The 20,889-nt window shown below is 39.0% G+C and overlaps 1 protein-coding gene across 1 annotated transcript in view; it reads right to left on the bottom strand.

Annotated features, from left to right (window-relative positions):
* The window catches only part of ACO2 (aconitase 2), a 36,174-nt gene that overhangs the window by 11,648 nt on the left and 3,637 nt on the right, over nt 1-20,889 (bottom strand). The window contains exons 3-12 of the mRNA XM_015813604.1: nt 18,764-19,022; nt 16,203-16,295; nt 8,551-8,709; nt 8,079-8,229; nt 7,348-7,452; nt 6,882-6,973; nt 6,533-6,638; nt 5,871-6,028; nt 5,691-5,764; nt 2,004-2,115 (exon numbers count right to left, since the gene is read on the bottom strand). Of these exons, the coding sequence (XP_015669090.1) occupies nt 2,004-2,115; nt 5,691-5,764; nt 5,871-6,028; nt 6,533-6,638; nt 6,882-6,973; nt 7,348-7,452; nt 8,079-8,229; nt 8,551-8,709; nt 16,203-16,295; nt 18,764-19,022 (1,309 nt within the window). The remainder of the gene's footprint in view (nt 1-2,003; nt 2,116-5,690; nt 5,765-5,870; nt 6,029-6,532; nt 6,639-6,881; nt 6,974-7,347; nt 7,453-8,078; nt 8,230-8,550; nt 8,710-16,202; nt 16,296-18,763; nt 19,023-20,889) is intronic.

The following is a 20,889-nucleotide window of genomic DNA, read 5'->3' as shown; positions in this document are numbered from 1 at the left end:
TCTTTCTCTAATACAGGTAATCCTCAGTAGTCCATTCAGTCAACTATCATTCCAAATTATGACAGTGCTGAACAAATGATGGTTATAACCAGTTGTCAAAATTCAGCTTTCCAAGCACCTTGGCGGTTACATGAACTTAATCTGTGTGCCTAGCAATCGGTTTGTACTTAGAGCCAGTTGTCAAGTGCCCTGCGATTATATGATCACCATCAGCAACCTTCCGTGCTGGCTTCCCCAGAAAATCAGTGGGAAAGCCAGCAGGAAAGGTTGCAAGTCACTGGTGTAAGTCTCACTTTGTTTGTGCACCTCACCAGCCCCTCTGTATCAACACCAGCCACTTGCATACCCTCGTGATCCTTCCTGACACAGGTTCCCTGACCCACATGGCACTTCAACCACCCGCCCCAACCCCATGGTGTGACATGAGTGCAATATCACACCAGCCACTTGCACATCCTCCCTGACTCATGCAGCACTTTTCACATATCCTTCCTAATCCATTAGACAGTTCTAACACAGTCAGCCCTCCCAAGCAGGCCAGACAGGAAATATAATCAGACAAGCTGCTACTACTTTACTGAAAGGCTATATTCTCAGAATCTGGCAAGTCTGAAAGTACAAATCTCCCAGTTTTTTTTTTAATAGCCTGAGAACTTAAGGAAGGAGGTCCCTTCTGAGCCTCTTTCTCCTACCATCTTGCAGCTGCAGGTTATGACCTTTTATCTGACCTTTTCCTGGGCAGCATATCTTCCATCTCTGAAGATCATTGCCACAGCCTATTAGATGCATCCACCTGCACGCTCCCCAACTCACGTAACATTTCTTGTGCACACCTTGCTCCCTTCCCAACCCAGCATCTCCTCACATCCTTCCCAACATGCATAGGACCATGCACCCTTCCCAACCATGTGCATCTCCATAACCCTCCTGACCTGCACAGCACCTCATGTGCAGCCTCCCTGTCCACGCAGTGCCTCTCATGCACTCGCTTACACCCTTGTATACCCTCACCAACCCACACGTCTTTCACAGACATTCTGATTCTCCCAGCATTTCTTGTGCATCTTCTCCAACCCTTCTGTTGTGGCTCCGTCCTGTGGGTCCCTCTCATCAGAGGAAGGCTCTGAACATGAAGGAGAGGAGATGGCCAGGCCTCCCTCTCCAGGACCTTCCCCTCTGGTGCGGCCTTCGGTGCCTTCCGACGGAGAGGAGATTGGCCAGGAGCCCGGTGCTTCTGGGATTGGCCAGGAGCTAGGTGCTTCTGGGATTGGCCAGGAGCCAGGTGTATCGGACTCCGAGGAGGATACGTCTTGGCTGGATCCACGCCAGCGTCGGAGGGACAAGCGTGCGCAGCAGCTGAAACACCGTGCCAGAGATTTCAGCTGAGTCACTGGGCCACACCCCACAGGCTATATAAGCAAGGGGTGTGCCGTTTGAAACTTTTGTGACGAACAATTTTGCTGAATCTCCTGTTGCAGCACTCCGGCAATTTATCCTGGACTTATCGTATGTTTGTATTGTGTTATCAGTAAAAGCCTTGGCAGGCAGCCACGGAGTTGCTGCCAAGTGTTCATCTGTATTTGGCTGTGCTGAGCAGTTTCTCAGCCCTCGGCTGACTGGTTGGGGGTGTGAGTCGGACGGGGGACAGAACACCTCCCTTGCATCTTCCTCTTGCTAGGCTCCTGTGAGACTGAGACTTGCAACTTCCTGCTGGCTTCCCCACTGACTTTGGTTGTGGAAGCCAGCAGGAAATTATCTTGCCTAATGCCCATGGAATTCAATTAACTACAGCAAGTGAGACTGCAGGGATTGCCATCAATAAATGATGCAGTTGTGCTTTATGACTGCATTGCTTAGCAACAGAAATTCTGGTCCCAACTGCTGTCGTTAAGTAAAGGACTACTTGTATACACAATGGGTTTGTATGGTTTTAGCTTAATATGATGTGTGAAACTAGGCTAAGCAATTTGTGTTTACTTTCATACACCTGTCATATACTATACCTCTGGAGACGTTACAAATGCATGTGTTTCAGGGTTGGCATCATTACGACCAGTGAAATTTCTATTATAGGATGTAACAATTGTATTCCTTTCACCTTTTTTGGTATCTTTTCTGCAAAGGAAAAAAGTTTGTCCCATAATTAAAAAGTTTATTCTGCCATAAGGGTATGAGCAAGTCACTGTTAACTTTCTAACATTTATATTACTTCAAGCTAATGCTCCTAAAGATGCATAGAAAAAAATCCTATTAGATATAAAAGCCGAGTAATTGGGACAAGAAATAATCTACTCAAATAACACACTGTCTATAGAATGATGTAAATGAACAAGACCCACACAAAACCATAGGAAATCCTCATATCCAAAATCAAAGGAATGTTATAAACTCATCAACTCATATCTTTTCATGTTAGCTTATATTAGAAAATACATAATTTTCTTAGCAATCTAAACTCTTCTGCTCATAATTAAGGTATCATGAAATTGAGATGAAAATATTCATAAAGTAGAAAGTGCAACATAGTATAGGTTGTACCTATCAAAACTGCTTACAAAATAAATTAGTAACGGCCATAATTAAAAAAGAATTGATGAGTTTAGTTAGCTCCAAACTACTTTGAGAAGATGGCTATTCAGGAACAAGACAGATGTACACACAAATACCAACTAATTTGAAATACAGGTAATTCTCGACTTACAACAATTCACTTAGCGACTGTTTAAAGTTACAACAGCACTGAAAAAAGTGACTTTTGACCAGTTTTCAACTTAAGGTCACTGCAGCATCCCCATAGTCATGTGATCAAAATTTGGGCGCTTGGCAACCGGCATACATTTATGACAGTTGCATTGTCCCAGGGTTATGTGATCACCATTTGTAACTTTCCCAACCAGCTTCTGACAAGCAAAGTCAATAGCAATAGCACTTGGACTTATATACTGCTCCAGAGCATTTTACAGCACTCTCTGAAGGGTTTACAATAGGGGAATTAGATTCATTTAACAACCACGATTCACTTAGTAACTGCAGTAATTCACTTAACAACAGTGGCAAAATTTTGTAAAATGGGGCAAAACTCACCACTGCCTTGTTTAACAATGGAAATGTTGGGCTTAATTGTGGTTGTAAGTTGAGGACTACCTGTACTGAATAAAAACTATTCCTTACAAGCATTTCTAATATTTAAATAGTGTATAATCATTTAAAACATGTTTCTTTTGCTAAAACGAACTATTCTCTAAAAACTGCTGAAAATGTAATAAGCAGATCATTCTTTCATATTTGTGGTAATATTATAACATTGCCCAACCATTTTGGAAAATGATCCATATTTGAATGAAATAAATTTTCAAAATTGAATTCTCATTTCAGCCTGTGATTCTTGTTGAACTTTACAAACTGTATGTTCCTTCAAAATATATTGAATTAGCTTGGCATATACCAGTGATGGCAAACCTTTTAGAGACTGAGTGCCCAAACCGCAACCCAAAACCCACTTATTTATCGCAAAGTGCCAGGGCCTCATCAGCATTGTGGTGCCCTGGGGGGGGGGGGTCAGGGAGGCGCCTTGCAGTACGGCCTCTGACACGCAAAAACCGGGGTCGCAAAAATGGGCCACCGTGCTGCAAGGCGCAAAAACGGCCGCCGCTGCATCACAGGGTGCAGATACAAGGCGCTGCACCACGTAAGAATGGGTCAGGGCTAGTATCACGCAGACACTAGCCCCGCTCCATTTGCAGCAGGTGCTTGCTCGCGGCCCTGTGCACGCATGCACGTGTGCAAAATCCTTCCCCCTCCCTTTTCTTCCAGTCCACCAATCGACAATGGTTGGTGACCTCTGCTCTACCACCTCTACTCGAGCTTGCTAGTCGGCCGCTTTGCCTCCTTTGTGCTGGGCAGGGCTCCTGCTCTGGGTGGCAGGGGCGGCCTGATGGACCTGTTGCTGGCGGTGGTGGTGCCCGTGCCAACAGAGAGGGCTCTGAGTGCTGCCTCTGGCACACGTGCCATAGGTTTGCCACCACTGGCATATACTAACTGCTGCACAGACGTTATATGCTTTTTACTGGAAAGGATGTTTGAACTTGTCACTTGGAAAATGACTAAGTTGTAGGAGTATGTTTGGATGCCTAGAATAACTCCATAACTTAAATGTAAATGTGATACATTGACTGAGAACCTCTACAGACATAATGATACAGGTAGTTCTCAATTTATGACAATTGGGATCAGAATTTCTGCTGCTAAGCAAGGTGATTGGTAAGTGAAGCATGCTTGTTTTTATGACCGTTTTTGGCACAGTTAAGCAAATCACTGCCATTGTTAAGTGATTCAGGTCATTGTTAAGAGAGTCTGACTTCCCCCATTGATTTTGCTAGTCAGAAGGCAGCTAGTAAGGTTTCAAGTGGTGATCACGTGAACCTGAGATGCTGCAACTGTCATAAATACAGGCCAAGTGCCTGAATTTTGATCACATGACCATGGGGGTGCTATGATCGTTGTGAGAGGAACATCTGTAAGTCATTTTTTCCAGTGCTTTGTAACTTTGAATGGTTGCTGAATGAATGGTTGTAAGTTGAGGACTACCTGTATAGAGTTCAAGCTAAAAATCATTCCTCAACTATAAGCGGTCCTCAACTTATGACCGGTTGCTTAGCAATTGTTCAAAGTTGCCACTGACCCCTCCCCCCAAGTTACTTATGACCAGTTCCAAAGTTCCTTTGCCCACCCCACTCCCCCCACCCAGGGTCATGTCTTTTGGGTGTTTGGTAACCAGCAGGCAGCAGGCATTTACAGCCATCTGTAGCACTGTGGTCACATGACTGCAATTCATGACATTTTTGCCAAAATCCAGCATTTACTTCCATTTTTGAAAAAACGCCCCATAGTGAACAATGGATTTGTTTAATGACTACAGATTCACTTAATGACCATGTTGGTTTGCTTAATGACCACCATTATTGTAATAGACAGGCTCCATTACGGTCGTAAATCGAGGATTACTTATGTAACTTCATACATGGATTTGTATCACATCCAAAATTGAGTTTCTCTATTCGTAAAGTATTTTAGTTTTACAGGACATCTAAATTAGAATACATTTTTAACAACAGAGATTGAATTTAATGTAGGATATAATCTTATTTGATTATTTACACTAGGATGTTTGGCTCAGAGTTTAATGGCAACTTTTAAAGTTATTCATAATTAACTAATGATATACTTAAAATTTATAGTTTAGCAACATCAACTGTCCTCATTTAGTAATTGCAACTGGTTCCAGCAAAACAGTCACTTAGCAAAGCACATGACAGAGAGAGGGGAGGTTGCAAAGATCTTTGGTTGCTGCTGCTTCATTTAGATAAAGTTCTAACACCCGTATTACTCACTCCAATATATGTTGCTATCAGGCACAGACATTTGATTGTGTGTACATTGATTGGAAAATAATTTTTTTTACTACTGTTTACTACTATTTATTATAGTTGTAATTGTGAATAGTCACTTAACAAGTCAGTTGCCAAACAAGGATTGCCTGTAATTTTTATAAGTTTCTTTTTTATTCAATTTTATTTATCCCTTTGTTTTATTTCTGTTTATGTATTTTTTTTTAGTTTGTCTAATAAAAAATAAAATACTTCTTTCTTATGGGAAATCAACATAGTTTTTCCACATATATAACATCTTACCTGTCCCATTGGCCTATGCATGGCCCGCATGCATTAGCAAGAACTATTCCACCAACATCACGCAAGACTTTTGACTGAAGGAAATAGAAAACAGAATTAAACAGCAGATGAGGTGCTGGTCTTCAACCTGATTTTAAAAAAAAGCATATTCCAACTGCAAAGAGGAAAAAGAATACTTACATATCCATCTCTTTCAATTGTGGCCCGTATCTGCTCTGAACCAGGTGTAATAGTGAACTGAGACTTGCACTTAACACCATGATTTAGTGCTTGTTTTGCCACTGCTGCAGAGCGCCCCATATCCTCATAGCTTGAATTAGTGCAGCTGCCAATCAGACCTGTGAAGATGGAACAGAGAATATCACCATCAGATTCTTTTAAACTTTACTCTGCTGAAAATTCTTTTTCTTCCACTAAAAGAGTTATCTGAATCCATAACTTTTGCATGGCTTTAGCATTTTAAAGTGAGATTAAGGGGGAAACAGCCAGTATTCCGTCATATCAATTTGAATTAAATGGCATGAGCTACTTCTTAAGAATGGGATGACGATTTGTAGTGAATAGTTTCATTTCCCAAACAGTTTAGTTAAATAATTTTATTAAATCACTTGGAATATATAAACAGGACCATTAACCCTATAATAAACAGTGCAAAATAGATGAGAATATTGCTTCCAACATATTACAGTAAGCCAATATTATTTTTCCAGATATTGGCATGGCAGAATAAAAATACAATGTGCAAAGAATGTTTAAATATAAAAGAAATGTTATTTGACTGTCAAGGTGGAGAAGAAAACTACCTTAAAAAGAGAAGAGTCAGCCAGATAAATCCTACTCACCAACTCGAATATCCACTGGCCACCCCTTTTTTTCTGCCACAGAGCCAATCTCTTCTATTGTGTGTGCCAGATCTGGTGTAAAAGGTCCGTTGATAAGGGGTTTCAGCTTTAAGAAAGAAAAAAATCAAGCAAATATTTGAGAACACTCTAAAGACCATTATAAGAACACAATTGTTTTTTGTAATACATCAATGCATGAATTGCATCAGATATGGCATATTTTAAAAATGTTCTTATACAGCCTTCTCAGCAACAAAGGTAAGGAAAAAACGAACACACGTACCAGACATCTCCTTCTAAACCTCTGTTATTTCTCTAGCTTTCTTCAGAAGCTACAAGAATGACTTACCTCACTGAGATTAATTTCAATTAGCTGATCATAGGAACAGCCAGGATCAGGTTTCAAATGCTCTTGGAATTCATCTGCCACATTAGCAATTTCTGAAAACAGAGAAAGAAGAGGACAGATTAGAAAGAGAAAAATTGATTACGATCACCTGTGAAGAATGAACAATTAATTTTTCTAAATTACCGGACAGGTCTCTGCCTCACCCAAAATATGTTTTATCAAAACATGCAAGCTAATACAAAGTACACCAATATAGATAGTTCTTGACTTACAACAGCAACTGGGACCAGGACTATATGTATGCATTATTATACCACTATCCAAACTGCTGAATATTCATTTTTCATCACCATCGTCTCTATGAAGCAATTGTTAAACCTAACTTTATCTCTGTTTCCCAGATGGGAGAAGAGTGAAAACAAATGAGGACCTTCAATAAAATCTGACCACTCATCAAAGGTCTTACCAGCACGTCCAGTCTTGGATAAATATTTCTTCATACGGTGATTGTAAGGGAAGACTGAAGTAGTTGCACCAATCTCTGCTCCCATATTACAGATAGTCGCCATTCCTGGAGTTGAAAGAAATTCAGACAAGTGAAATTTGAACACAAAGTAAATCCCACTCACAAATTAGTTTACTCACAAAAAATGTTTTACATAAAGATAGGAGGTAAATAGCATTTTATGTATTTTAATTAAAAGCAATAACTCTTAAGGCCAAAAAATAGTTGAATTCCATCTCTGATTCTTTATAGCCATTTCTCTCCCTAGTCATGACTGGTCCCCCAGGACTAAATTTATATTTAAGTATTATAAAACATTTATTTTCCTGGACAGAATGCCCCAAACTGCTAACAAATGAAACCAAAATACCATTGATGTTCTCTGAATGTATTAAATTCTCTCAAGTAAGTAGTTCAATGGCAGTACTGAACTGTTCTTGCGCAATTCAAATTTGATGCAACTCAGCTTTATAATTATTTTCTAACAGACATAAAAAAAGGACCAGCATACAGCAGCACTTCTCATAACAATGCTGATCTTCATGGCTTAATGGTTGTCAAGTATTTCCCTCTATAGATTACAAAAATTATGTATTTTAGTCCAGTGAAATAACAACACTGTAATACCCATAACAGTCTATCATCAATGATCAAACATTCATTTTCACTGATATGAAATGGTTGTTCCTCACCTGTACAAGAGATGGAATCCACACCAGGCCCATGATATTCTATGATGGCTCCTGTACCACCTTTCACAGTAAGTATACCAGCCACTTTAAGGATTACATCTTTTGCAGAACTCCAGCCTGATAGAGTACCAGTTAATTTTACTCCAATCACCTGAAAACCACCAATGAAAATAGATTACATCACTTAGATTTAAGTAAATATTAGTTCCTCAAATCTTTTGTGTAATATATTACAGTAATTGGAAACGCATAAGTAAGTTACTCTTGGGATTAAAAAAAATCAATTGCTGTTAAGGCTCTCATATGTTTAGCACAGTGGTCAGTAAGAATAGGGAAATGACCAAAACTTCAGAATTGCTCCATCACAGCAGCATATTTAGCACTGTAGCATCTTCACTTTTAAAAAACACTTTCTTGTTCATATAGTCTCATTTGCTGGATGAAGAAACATTTTTATTCTTCTCTAATTTACCTTTGGACATTTAAGCTCCCAGGGAATTCCTGCCATGACATCCACTGCATCAGCACCACCAACTCCAATGCAGATTCCACCCAATCCACCACCATTGGGGGTATGGGAATCAGTGCCAATAAGCATAACACCAGGATAGGCGTAGTTCTCCAGAATAATCTGAGACAAACAGTACAATGTATTTAAGCAAAGATGAGCAAACTAACACTTTTAAAATGTTTTCAACTTCTAGTACAAAAGCAGGACCAAAACTACAGAGTTTTGTTATAATCTTTCAGAAATATTAAAACTAAATAAAGAATAAAGCTAACGTTACAGTAAATAAGATTACACCACCTCTTATCTGGGCTTCCTCCAGATATTGGGACTTCCAAATTCTCCAGCTAGCATGATGAAAGTTTAGGAATTAAAGGTCATGTATCTGGAAGGCATCCAGTCATTGGAAGGACTCTACTTTTCCTAATTTCTTGCAATCTTAAATTATTCTTGAATTATAATGATCTTCAAAAAACAGTATGGTAAAAAATAACTAATTTAAAAGTGGAATTCAGTAAAGATTTATTAAACAATCAAGAGATACCACCGGAGAGACTAGTAACTCACTATGAACAAACAGTAACTTCATCTTGCTAACATTTAGTCTCAGCCTGTTCTACCTCATTCATACTCTCACAACATTCAGAGACACTCGGTCAACACATACATAGCATTACTTGTACATCCAGGGTGGCTATATATAACTGAGCACCATCAGCATATTGATGATACCAAACTCTAAGTCATTTGATGACCTCTCCCAATGACTTCATACAGAAGTCAGGGAGAAAGGGGATTAATCTTTGTAGTACCCCCATAAAGGAGAGGCTGCTTGGCAGAACTCTCATCCCCACAACCAAATAACTTATCTATTGAGGAAGGAGCAGAACTACTGCAACATGGCTCCTCAGAGTGACAACCCCTTCTTGCAGTCTAAAAGGGTATCATGTGGAGGATACTGAAGGCTGCTGAAAGGTCCAATAGGACCAGGGGGTGCTCATCCTCCTCCCATCAAGGTCACAACAGAGATAATATATTAGAGTGACTAATACTATCTCAGTCCCATGCCTTGGCCTCACTGGAAAGATCCAGATAATCTGCTTCCTCTAGAGTCTGCTATAGTTGAACTCCAAACATAGTCTCCTTAGGTTCTCCCCAAAAGGAAGATTAGAGACAGAGCAATACTTAACCAATACAGATGTAACCAGGAAGGGCCTCTTGAAATGACATACCATGATCTCCTTAATGGATGCCGATGTTACCTTTTTCCACAGTGTGAACCACCTCTCAGAAACAATGTGTCACCCTGTTCTCTTAAAGAGCCAGGGAAAATCTCAAGAACATCCTATCAACTTAATCAGAGTTTACAAGACAAAACTGATTTCAGACTATAGGTCCAGAAATGGCTCCAAACACCATAATGGACTTAACCCATGTGAAGCACGGTTTTGCTGACCCTGAACAATTTTGTCAGCAAAATGCCATGTTGCATTGTCAAGGCAGCCAGGAGAGAAATCTACATGCCACCCTTTAGGGCAGTGTTTCTCAACCTTGACAATTTTAAGGCATGTGGACTTCAATTCCCAGAATTCCACAGCCAGCAATGCTGGCTGTGGAATTCTGGGAGTTGAAGTCCACATGCCTTAAAATTGTCAAGGTTGAGAAACACTGATGTAGATGAAGACAATGTAGGAGACAAGATAAAACCTCATGGAACATCATATGATAACCAAGGTGTCAAATACTAGTTTCCTCATCAGAATCTTCTTGATGTATCCTGNATTATAATGATCTTCAAAAAACAGTATGGTAAAAAATAACTAATTTAAAAGTGGAATTCAGTAAAGATTTATTAAACAATCAAGAGATACCACCGGAGAGACTAGTAACTCACTATGAACAAACAGTAACTTCATCTTGCTAACATTTAGTCTCAGCCTGTTCTACCTCATTCATACTCTCACAACATTCAGAGACACTGGGTCAACACATACATAGCATTACTTGTACATCCAGGGTGGCTATATATAAAATTGAGCACCATCAGCATATTGATGATACCTAACTCCAAGTCATTCGATGACCTCTCCCAATGACTTCATACAGAAGTCAGGGAGAAAGGGGATTAATCTTTGTAGTACACCCATAAAGGAGAGGCTGCTTGGCAGAACTCTCATCCCCACAACCAAATAACTTATCCATTGAGGAAGGAGCAGAACTACTGCAACATGGCTCCTCAGAGTGACAACCCCTTCTTGCAGTCTAAAGGGGTATCATGTGGAGGATACTGAAGGCTGCTGAAAGGTCCAATAGGACCAGAGGGTGCTCATCCTCCTCCCATCAAGGTCACAACAGAGATAATATATTAGAGTGACTAATACTATCTCAGTCCCATGCCTTGGCCTCACTGGAAAGATCCAGATAATCTGCTTCCTCTAGAGTCTGCTATAGTTGAACTCCAAACATAGTCTCCTTAGGTTCTCCCCAAAAGGAAGATTAGAGACAGAGCAATACTTAACCAATACAGATGTAACCAGGAAGGGCCTCTTGAAATGACATACCATGATCTCCTTAATGGATGCCGATGTTACCTTTTTCCACAGTGTGAACCACCTCTCAGAAACAATGTGTCACCCTGTTCTCTTAAAGAGCCAGAAGGGGTAGGAATCAAACCCACAAATGGCCAGGGAAAATCTCAAGAACATCCTATCAACTTAATCAGAGTTTACAAGACAAAACTGATTTCAGACTATAGGTCCAGAAATGGCTCCAAACACCATAATGGACTTAACCCATGTGAAGCACGGTTTTGCTGACCCTGAACAATTTTGTCAGCAAAATGCCATGTTGCATTGTCAAGGCAGCCAGGAGAGAAATCTACATGCCACCCTTTAGGGCAGTGTTTCTCAACCTTGACAATTTTAAGGCATGTGGACTTCAATTCCCAGAATTCCACAGCCAGAAATGCTGGCTGTGGAATTCTGGGAGTTGAAGTCCACATGCCTTAAAATTGTCAAGGTTGAGAAACACTGCTTTAGGGTATAATATTTGGTGGATAATAATAGTAGTAGTAGTAGTAGTAGTAGTAGTAGTAGTAGTAGTAGTAGTAGTAGTAATAATAATAATAATAATAATAATAATAATAATAATAATAATAATAATAATAATAATAATAATCCCCCAGTGAGGCACTACCTGAGGAAGATGAGAGCTATGCCAGAGGCTCAACCATACTGGACAGGTTTCATCAGAAGAGTCAGAGGAAGAGTTTCTCTCCCATAAAAAATATAGTGAAATATAAATTTCAGAAAGCCATACCGGCTCGGATGCCGCCCGGGATAACAAGGTCCGCATTAGATGTTGGAGTTCCTGGATATCTGGTGAAAAATGGGCTACAGGACTCAGGACTGTTGGCTGAGCAACCAGGGCCAGCAGCTGCAGAACTACTGAAAGAAAAGGTTTTTACCCGTCGCAAATACACAGTGATTGAAAACAGAGAAACAATGATCTGTTATAACAGATCAAGTTCAACAAGAAGAGGATATCTAAAACGAATGCACCAGTTCTGGAAAGAACAAAATCCAGAATCAGAAATAACAGAACAGAGGCTAGCAGATCAACATCAATTTATAATACAAAATAAAGTATTCACAGAAGCAGAATTGGAAGAACTGCAAAGGTTTTACCCAGGGTAAAGAAATCAAAGCCTTTCCAGAAGTAACTCAGAATATAGAGGCAAACCAGGGGGAGTTGGCCATAGAGGTATCCAGCAGAGAAATACAACTGTTTTCATTTGGAAACCAGGCACCTCTGCCTCAAGAACAAAGCCCTCTAACTAAAGAAATAAAAGAATTGAAACAAAGAATAACTGAGCATCTAGAACAGCACAAAAACATCAGAATAAGGCTGCCTGCATTGAAGTTTGTTCCAAAGAAATAGCTAGCACAAGCGATAAAAGATGCAAATACTGCAATATCAAGTATAAGCACCAACTCACTGCAAGAAACAAACCAACTAGTGTACAGCACAGCTAGTTATAACTGAACACCTGGGATGCAAAATCAACGAAGAAGAAAAAAAGCCAAACAGTGCACTACAAAAATGGAAGATTACACTGAAAAACAAGAACAGCAAGTTGAGATCAGACGCAAGCAAGCTAGAACAGATGAAAGAAAAGAAGCTGAAGAACAAGACCAAAGAATAGCTAATCAAGAAATGCCACTTAGAAACAAGAAGATCAAGGAAGCACTGGAACTAATAAAGCAGCAAGTAACAGCTATAGCAGATATGAAGCTCGAATTGCAAATTATAGGCAGAACCTCCAATTTCAATCCAATCAGAAACATTTCTACCAATCCATCAATGGAGAAATTGCAGTGAATCCATCAGTACCTGACAAGGAAGAAACAGTGCAGTTCTGCATCCTTTAACCAGGATGCAGCTTGGTTAAAGGAGGTAGCTGCGAATAAAAAAGTTGAAATGAAAGAACTAGTAATGACAGCAGAAATGGTAGAGAAAAGAGCAAGGAAGACCAAGAATTGGTCAGCACCAGGTGAAGATGAATTGCATGGTTTTTGGTTGAAACATCTAACTGGTCTATTCCCACTCGTTGCCAAGCAGTTCAACAACATATTACAAGGAGGTGAAATTGAAGAGTGGCTAACAACTGGGAAAATCTACCTGATAATGAAAGATCCAGCAAAAAGGGCAGCACTAGGCAACTACAGGCCAATTACCTGCTTACCAACCATTTTCAAATTGCTAACTGGTATGGTAGCTGATGCAGTCCAACAATTTCTTTCCATCTGAAAACAATTTCTTTCCATCTGAGCAGAAAGGAAATTGCCCCAATAGCAGAGGAACAAAGATCAACTTCTAATTGACAAAATGATCTTGGAAAACTGCAAGAGAAGGAAGACCAACCTGAATGTAGCATGGATTGACTACAAAAAGGCATTCGACTCTCTGCCACATGACTGGATAATCAAGTGCCTAGAAATAACAGGAATCAGTAGAAATATCAGAAAGTTTGTGCAAAGATCGATGGCACAATGGAAGACACAATTGCAGATCAATGGTGAGAGACTGGGAGAGGTTAATATCAAGAGATGAATATTTCAAGGAGATTCACTGTCACCACTATTTGTCATTGCACTGTTTCCTCTGTCAACAATATTGAATAACTCAGGCCATGGCTATCAAACATCAAAAACATCTGCCAGACTATCCCACCTCCTTTACATGGACAATTGGAAGCTGTATGGAAAAACTCCATCTGAAATAGAATCGCTGCTCAACACTGTCCGTATAGATAGGCAAGATATTACAATGGAGTTTGGCTTGGAAAAATGTGCCACACCCACTATCAAACAAGGAAAAATAGTGAAAACTGAAGGAATCAAGATGCTCCATGAAAATAACATTAAGAGTCTGGATGAGGATGATTACTACAAATACCTGGGTATCCTTCAAGCTGACAACATCAAGCACACTGAAGTTAAGAAAAAGATTAGAGGTGAATACATCAAGAGAGTGAAGAAGATCTTAAAGTCCAAACTCAATGGAGGAAATACCATGAAGGCAATCAACACCTGGGCAATTCCAGTCATTAGGTACACAGCTCGAATAGTGGACTGGACTCAAGCAGAACAAAAAGCAATGGATAGGAAGACCAGAAAAATAATGACAATGAATCATGCCCTTCATCCACGCAGTGACATTGACAGACTCTACCTACCAAGGCAAATAGGTGGGCGTGGAATGTTGCAAGTACATGAAATGGTTGAAGAAGAAAAAGGGGCTTTGGAAGAATATCTGAAGGACAATGATGAAGATGCACTGAAGTTAGTATATCAGGAAGGCTTACTGACTACTGGAAAGACCAAACTGGCCTACAAGAAAGACCAAATGAAGAACAGAAGGAAGGCATGGGAAGACAAAGCACTACATGGCCAGTACATTAATAAAAATAGCTGGGAAAGCAGATAAAACCAGAGCTGGTAATGGCTAAGAGCAGGAAAGTTAAAGAAAGAGACTGAGGGACTAATTCTTTGGCTGCACAAGACCAAGCCTTAAGGACAAACGAATACAAAGCCAAAATTGAGAAGACAGCAACAGAGAGTAAGTGTCGCCTATGCAAAGAAGCTGAAGAAACAGTGGATCACCTGGTAACCTGCTGCAAGAAGATTGCATAGACTGACTACAAGCAGTGGCATGACAAATTGCAAAAGGCGGCCTTGCTGGGAACAGCTTCCATCCTACGACGATATCTGTAACACCATCAAACATTCAGATCTGCCTATCCTAGGTCCTTGGTAAGGACTCAATAGGTAGACAAAAATGCCAAACCCAGTCTGAACAACTGATCATCGCAGTCAGCCAGATGTTCATACTGGATTTGGCATTTTTGTCTACCTATCGAGTCCTTACCAAGGACCTGGGATAGGCAGATGTGGATGTTTGATACTATTACAGATATCGTCACAGGATGGAAGCTATTCCTAGTAGGGCCGCCTTTTGCAATTGACTGATGGCAAATTTGTCAATGCCAATGGTGTTCAAGCGGTGCTCCAGTTGTTTTGGGATTGCACCCAAGGCACCTATTACTATTAGTACTACCCTTGCTTGCCTTTGCCACAGTCGTTCTATTTCTATTTGTAGATCTTTGTATTTTGTTATCTTCTCCAGTTCCTTCTCTTCTATTCTGCTGTGTCCAGGCACTGCCACATCCACTATCCAGACTTTTTTGTCTGTCTTATCGACAATTGTTAAGTCCATGCGTTATGTGGCAGGCGCTTGTCTGTTTGAATTCTAAAATCCCAAAGCAATTTAACTTTTGGTCCCACCAGTTCTTGCTTGCAGACAAATTATATTTCTTGTAGATCTTCCAATGCACCATTGTTGCTACTTTGACATGCCACTGCTTATAGTCAGAAGACTATTATTATTATTATTATTATTATTATTATTATTATTATTATTTATAATGGAATTTGCCCTCTAAACAATGCACAATCTGCTGATACAATAAGGGAAAAGTAGTTAAGCTTCTACTGCTTTATAACCACGGAGTAACCTTAGGACGTGCTCAGATAGTTTTAGGTTTTCTTTCACCAGCACTCCAAGTCACTTCATTTCCCCAGGGCCTTGAAAAACCAAGGAGTTGTTAAAAAAACAAGAAAAATCACACTCTATCCCAAAAACATTTATTATAACAAGCTCTAATTCAGAAAAATATCATTTTAATTTGTGGAGAAGAAAAATCTACAATCCTTCAAAATATTGGCTTTCAATAATTCATCTCAGTAGGAAGAAAACATGCAAGGAACTTAGCAAGTTCCCCGATAAGTGAATTAGATTTGAAAGATTCAAAAAACAGCACTATATTTTAAGAGATTGGTACCACTCACAGAATTATAATGAAATTCTATGTAATTAGTTACTTTCCTGACTTTTTTTATCCCTTTGAACAGCAGCTAGGCAATTTTCTGAAGTTGGGGCTGAAGTCCCAACAGTTACTGTCAATCAATATTCAGAACAGTGAGTATTCAATTTAGCACAAATTAACTTCCTGTCTCTAACTTTGCCTAGTTTTCCCTTAACAAAGAAAAGTTTACCTGATGAATAATTCCTGATCCTGGTTTCCAGAAACCCACTCCATATTTGGCACCTGATGTGGCTAGGAAGTTGTATACTTCTTGATTAATATCCTGTTTATGTGTACAAAATTAAAGCATGTTCATTAAATATATTCATTTGAGCAGGACTGGCTTAACTATTTAGTAAAATCCACGTGACAGTTTCAATTGCATGCAGTTTCATTAGTATTTCAAGAGTTTCATGTCAGAACTCTTTAAATAAGACAACAAAATGATACTGGAATGCTGCACTGGCAAGCATTTTGGAGAGGATACATCAAGGGTTTTCAAATTCTCAGAACACCTGATCAAAAGGCAAAGGTCTACTGATTGTGTGGTTTTCTTGATTACAAAAGTGGTCTGCCACTGCTTCCTTCAGGGTGTTTTTTTTTTTTCAACTTTCCAGCCTAATCCATAGTGCAGATTTCCCATCCAAGTACTAACCAGGATCAACCCATGAATTAAAAACAAGCTTAACAAGGCATCATAGACTATTAGAATAAAGTTTTCTCTTCCTGTAATGAACTGATGATTACTCATCAAAATATTTTCTTATTAAGTACAATAAAAAGGAGGAGATGTGTGTTCTTAGGGAATAAGCAAAGATAAACAATCTATGTTAAATGTTGGACTTCTATTGAGACAGAATTTGGATATGAAAGACTTTTCCTCTACAATAAACTGGCTGAAGCTTTTAACTGATATTTACAACAACTCAAGGGACTTAACCAGAACAGAGTACATCACATGGTATGATTGGATGCAGTGTCATTGCTCATTCATCTTAATTTATTAGGTGCCAAATAGCTACCTTAAAAGTGCAGCTGCAATTTTTATTCTATTACCATGGAACAGACAAAAAAGGGGGAAGAGTTTCAAAACTTTCAAAGAAGTTCAAATGACTAGCATTAGAATTCAATGAGTAAGTAAAGTTCATAGAGGGGAATATAATAAAAAAATGGAAATTAACTACCAAAAACATGCAAAATAGACAATTCTTGAACAGCAATTGAATAGAGAATACAAAGTAAGGATTTTATTGCTAATGAATGAAGATGAAATTCCTCACTCAAGCACTTCTGATCTTTATAAGATTGTGAATTGTGGCTGAACTGTATGACTTGTAATCTAAATTACATTTGTCTATTTTGCTATTTCCTCTGAAGAACGTTATGCTGGTTGTTGTGTAAGCCATAGAATTCCTAGCCCACTATAGCTTGGAAAAATATCTGATGCTCAGGGTTTGGAATAATCCAAGTATTGTTCCCTCAATTCTAACTTCACAGAATTTAGGACTACACAGATAATTAAAGGCATACATGAAGGAGCCTACAGTATCCCAGATCCTGAATTTCCTTCCACTCTTTTCCATTCTGTATTTGCAGAACACATATAGGACTACCTCCTTAAAGCTTCTGAACCTGTCCATAAATCAGGTATTATTTATTAGGTATCTGCAAAAACCTGTCGTCCCAGAAAACCTCAGAACATTCCATTATTCTTCCAAATCACACTAATCAACTAATCTAGAGATGGTCCAGTAATTTTGCAAAAATCCAAATTAATTCAGATTAATATGATCCATAGAAAAAAAATAGTAACTCACAGTTCTCCAAAACATTCAATTCCCAAAATGGTATGCCTTCGTTCTGATGTGATCTCCATCAGATATATACATACATGAAGGCACAAGTGTTATGCATGCATGCATTTATCAGGGGGATTGATAGCATTGGTTTCATTGGATTTGGTAACTTTAGGTTCTCCAAGTGGCAAAGCTAAGCACTATAGAGCAGGGGTCCCCAACCCCCAATCTGTGGTCCAGTACTGGGCCTCAAGCCCGTTGGGACTCAAGCTGCTGAAGCGGCAGGTGAGCGCACGAGCACGCAAAGCTCCACTTGTGGAAGCAACAGGCATAAGCCTATCACCATCCCCTTTCCCATCCCTGCCCCCACAGCTGCTGGTCCAGATCGAGATTGGGGACCACTGTTATAGAGGATTTTGAAGTTTGGGGACTTTTTCTCCCTCTACTCCTCCTCTCAGGGTTGGGATGGGGCAACCTTCAATTCAGGTCAGCTTCTACTCAGATACATATGGTTATGCTCAAGGAACATGGTCAATTAAGATGCAATTGCAACACAGGAGAGAACACATGAATGTTTGCTTTTGTCACAGAAAACTTTAAGTATAAAGCCAATTTGAAAAACAAAAATAACAAGTGAAGAGCTAATATGGAAGATTAAGAGGAAAAAAGGATAATACCTCTTAAGGCGAGCTGAGATTTGGAGCCAATCTTACTTACTTCAATGCTAACTCCCACAAGAGGATCAATTTTGTATTTGTCTCTCATTGGCCTTCTACAAGATAATTCTTGAACCCAGAGCTTGAGACAGGATAGGCTACAAGTTCATCTTTCAGGCCACAGTTCTCCCAAAAACTTTTGTAAGAGTAATTATTATCTCATAGTGCAGGAGTCAAATGTAAGATGGGCTACATTTCATTTGAACCAATGATTTCACCCTAGGCTAAATAATATTGACCTTTGCTCTTCGGAGATCTTTTTCACCGCCTAGTTGAGCTTCAATAAGGTGATCACAATGGATAGTTGAGGGAACTGCCACCTTAGGCAACCCACTACTGATGAACTGCAGCATGGCCATCTGGGCGGTGGCATCCTGCATAGCTACACGATCCGGTCGCAGACGCAGATATGTCTTGCCCCTCTTAATATCCTGATTGACAGGGTCATCTAAATGGCCATATACAATCTTTTCTGACAATGTAAGGGGATGGTCCAGTCTGTTGGGAGGAAAAGGAACATATATTTCAACTCATACATGTTAATCATATCACATATTTCAGACAAAAGAGTTTTAATGAGAATCCTAAAAATCCTTCTTGTAACTGTACAGCAATATCTGGCTAAATGATCACCACAGGAGACAAAGGCCACAAATAAACAGTTCTGATACTGATACAGTCTAATGTTATTTGTGAGCCTATTTTTTCATTTCAGCTGCTGTTAATGTTACATACTATTTCTTAGATTCTACTTTGATTCAATGGGAAAATCAACGTCTGTATGTGGTTTATACAGTAAGAAAGCAATAAAGAATGAAAACCTGCACCCAAAGTCAAGCTAGCTGGTTTCAGTGATCTTTCTCTTGAGAAATTATGCATTTTTGCCTGAATCTCATGAGAGAATGCCATAGTGTAGCACAATACTATTTTACAGGGTTTCAGCTACTATTTAAACTTGTTGTAATATTTATTTAGGTATACATACACCTATAGGCATACTTTAAAGCAAAGATTGTCATGAACACCCCACACCCCGACACCCAAGCTGTTCTACATCAGCATAACAATAGCTTATGAACATCACAGGTAACAGTTGTAGTCATCCAAATGGGAAATGGCAGGAGAGGAATGTCAAAATCCTACACTTCACTCCTGCTTGCCTGATCATAAACATGTTATGTCTGTATTGGCTCTTAAAAAAAATTGACTTTCTGATGTCTTAATTTCTGATGAGCAGCCTCTTATTATATGTTAATAAGTATTTTATTAAGAGAAAAAAATCTCTAAAGTACATATAAATGTAAGATGTACTTTTTATTTTCCCTTAGAATTACAAATAATAAACCAGTTAATGCAAATATTCTCATGCCCAGATTTGCTATCAACAGCCAGTTTAAAAAAAATACAAAACAGCTATCCATACAGAAGAAATTTTCAACACTCCCTAATTATCTCTACAAAGTTTTGTCCCAAAGTATCTTCAATTTATTTAGATTATAAGAATACTCAAAATGCCATGATGGATCAAATCAAAGGTTCAGTATTCTGTTTCAATTATGTCAAATATGTATTTATTTAGAGTATTTGTGAACTATACTTCCCAGTGCAACTTACATCTTTTTTTAAAAAAAATAGGCTGTCCTCAGGCTTATAATTGAAAAAGAAATACATATAAATTAAAAAGAGGGGGATAGGACAAGAATAAGAAAAATAAGAAAACTTGGGATACCAGTTCTTAATATTTCACTGAGCTCAGCATTTCTCTTTGCTTTAGCTTGGTGAAATGGCTGCCAGTTAATTGTGAAGGAGAAGCAAAATGTACAGATCTAGATTTGAGGGAAGGTTGCTTATATGTTGCTTTCCTTCTCTCCCCCTTCATCACAGCTAAGAGAAGCCCCAAACTGGGATACAAGTAAAACTCTATTATTAACATTACCCAGTCCTTCACTCAGCCTCTTACTACCATATTATAGAATTCTACTTCTTCTGAATCTTCCATTGTTCAACTTCACTAAATGACTCGGGTTTTATTAACCACTTTCATTCCTGCCTAACTATAAATACTTGTACCATATCTACTTTCGGTTGCATTTTTCCTAAGCAAACATTCCTAAGCAAAATATTGTTTCAGACTTTTCCTGCACCTATTTCCTTTCCTTTCTATAATACTCTTTTGGGCTACAATAAACAGAACAGTATATTATTTTCTAAGCACTGTCACATCATAAAACTTTATGGTGACATTATTACTCTGACAGTTATTTTAGATTGTCTTTCTAACATCCCACAATAGTATTTGCCCTTTTCACAACAACTACTGAATGATCTACTATTTTCACTATCCACAATTCCAGAATCCCTTTCC

Source organism: Protobothrops mucrosquamatus, unplaced genomic scaffold, assembly GCF_001527695.2.
Source record: "Protobothrops mucrosquamatus isolate PMUCROS unplaced genomic scaffold, P.Mucros_1.0 scaffold173, whole genome shotgun sequence".
NCBI lineage: Eukaryota > Metazoa > Chordata > Lepidosauria > Squamata > Viperidae > Protobothrops > Protobothrops mucrosquamatus.
This window is presented reverse-complemented; position numbering and strand designations above follow the sequence as displayed.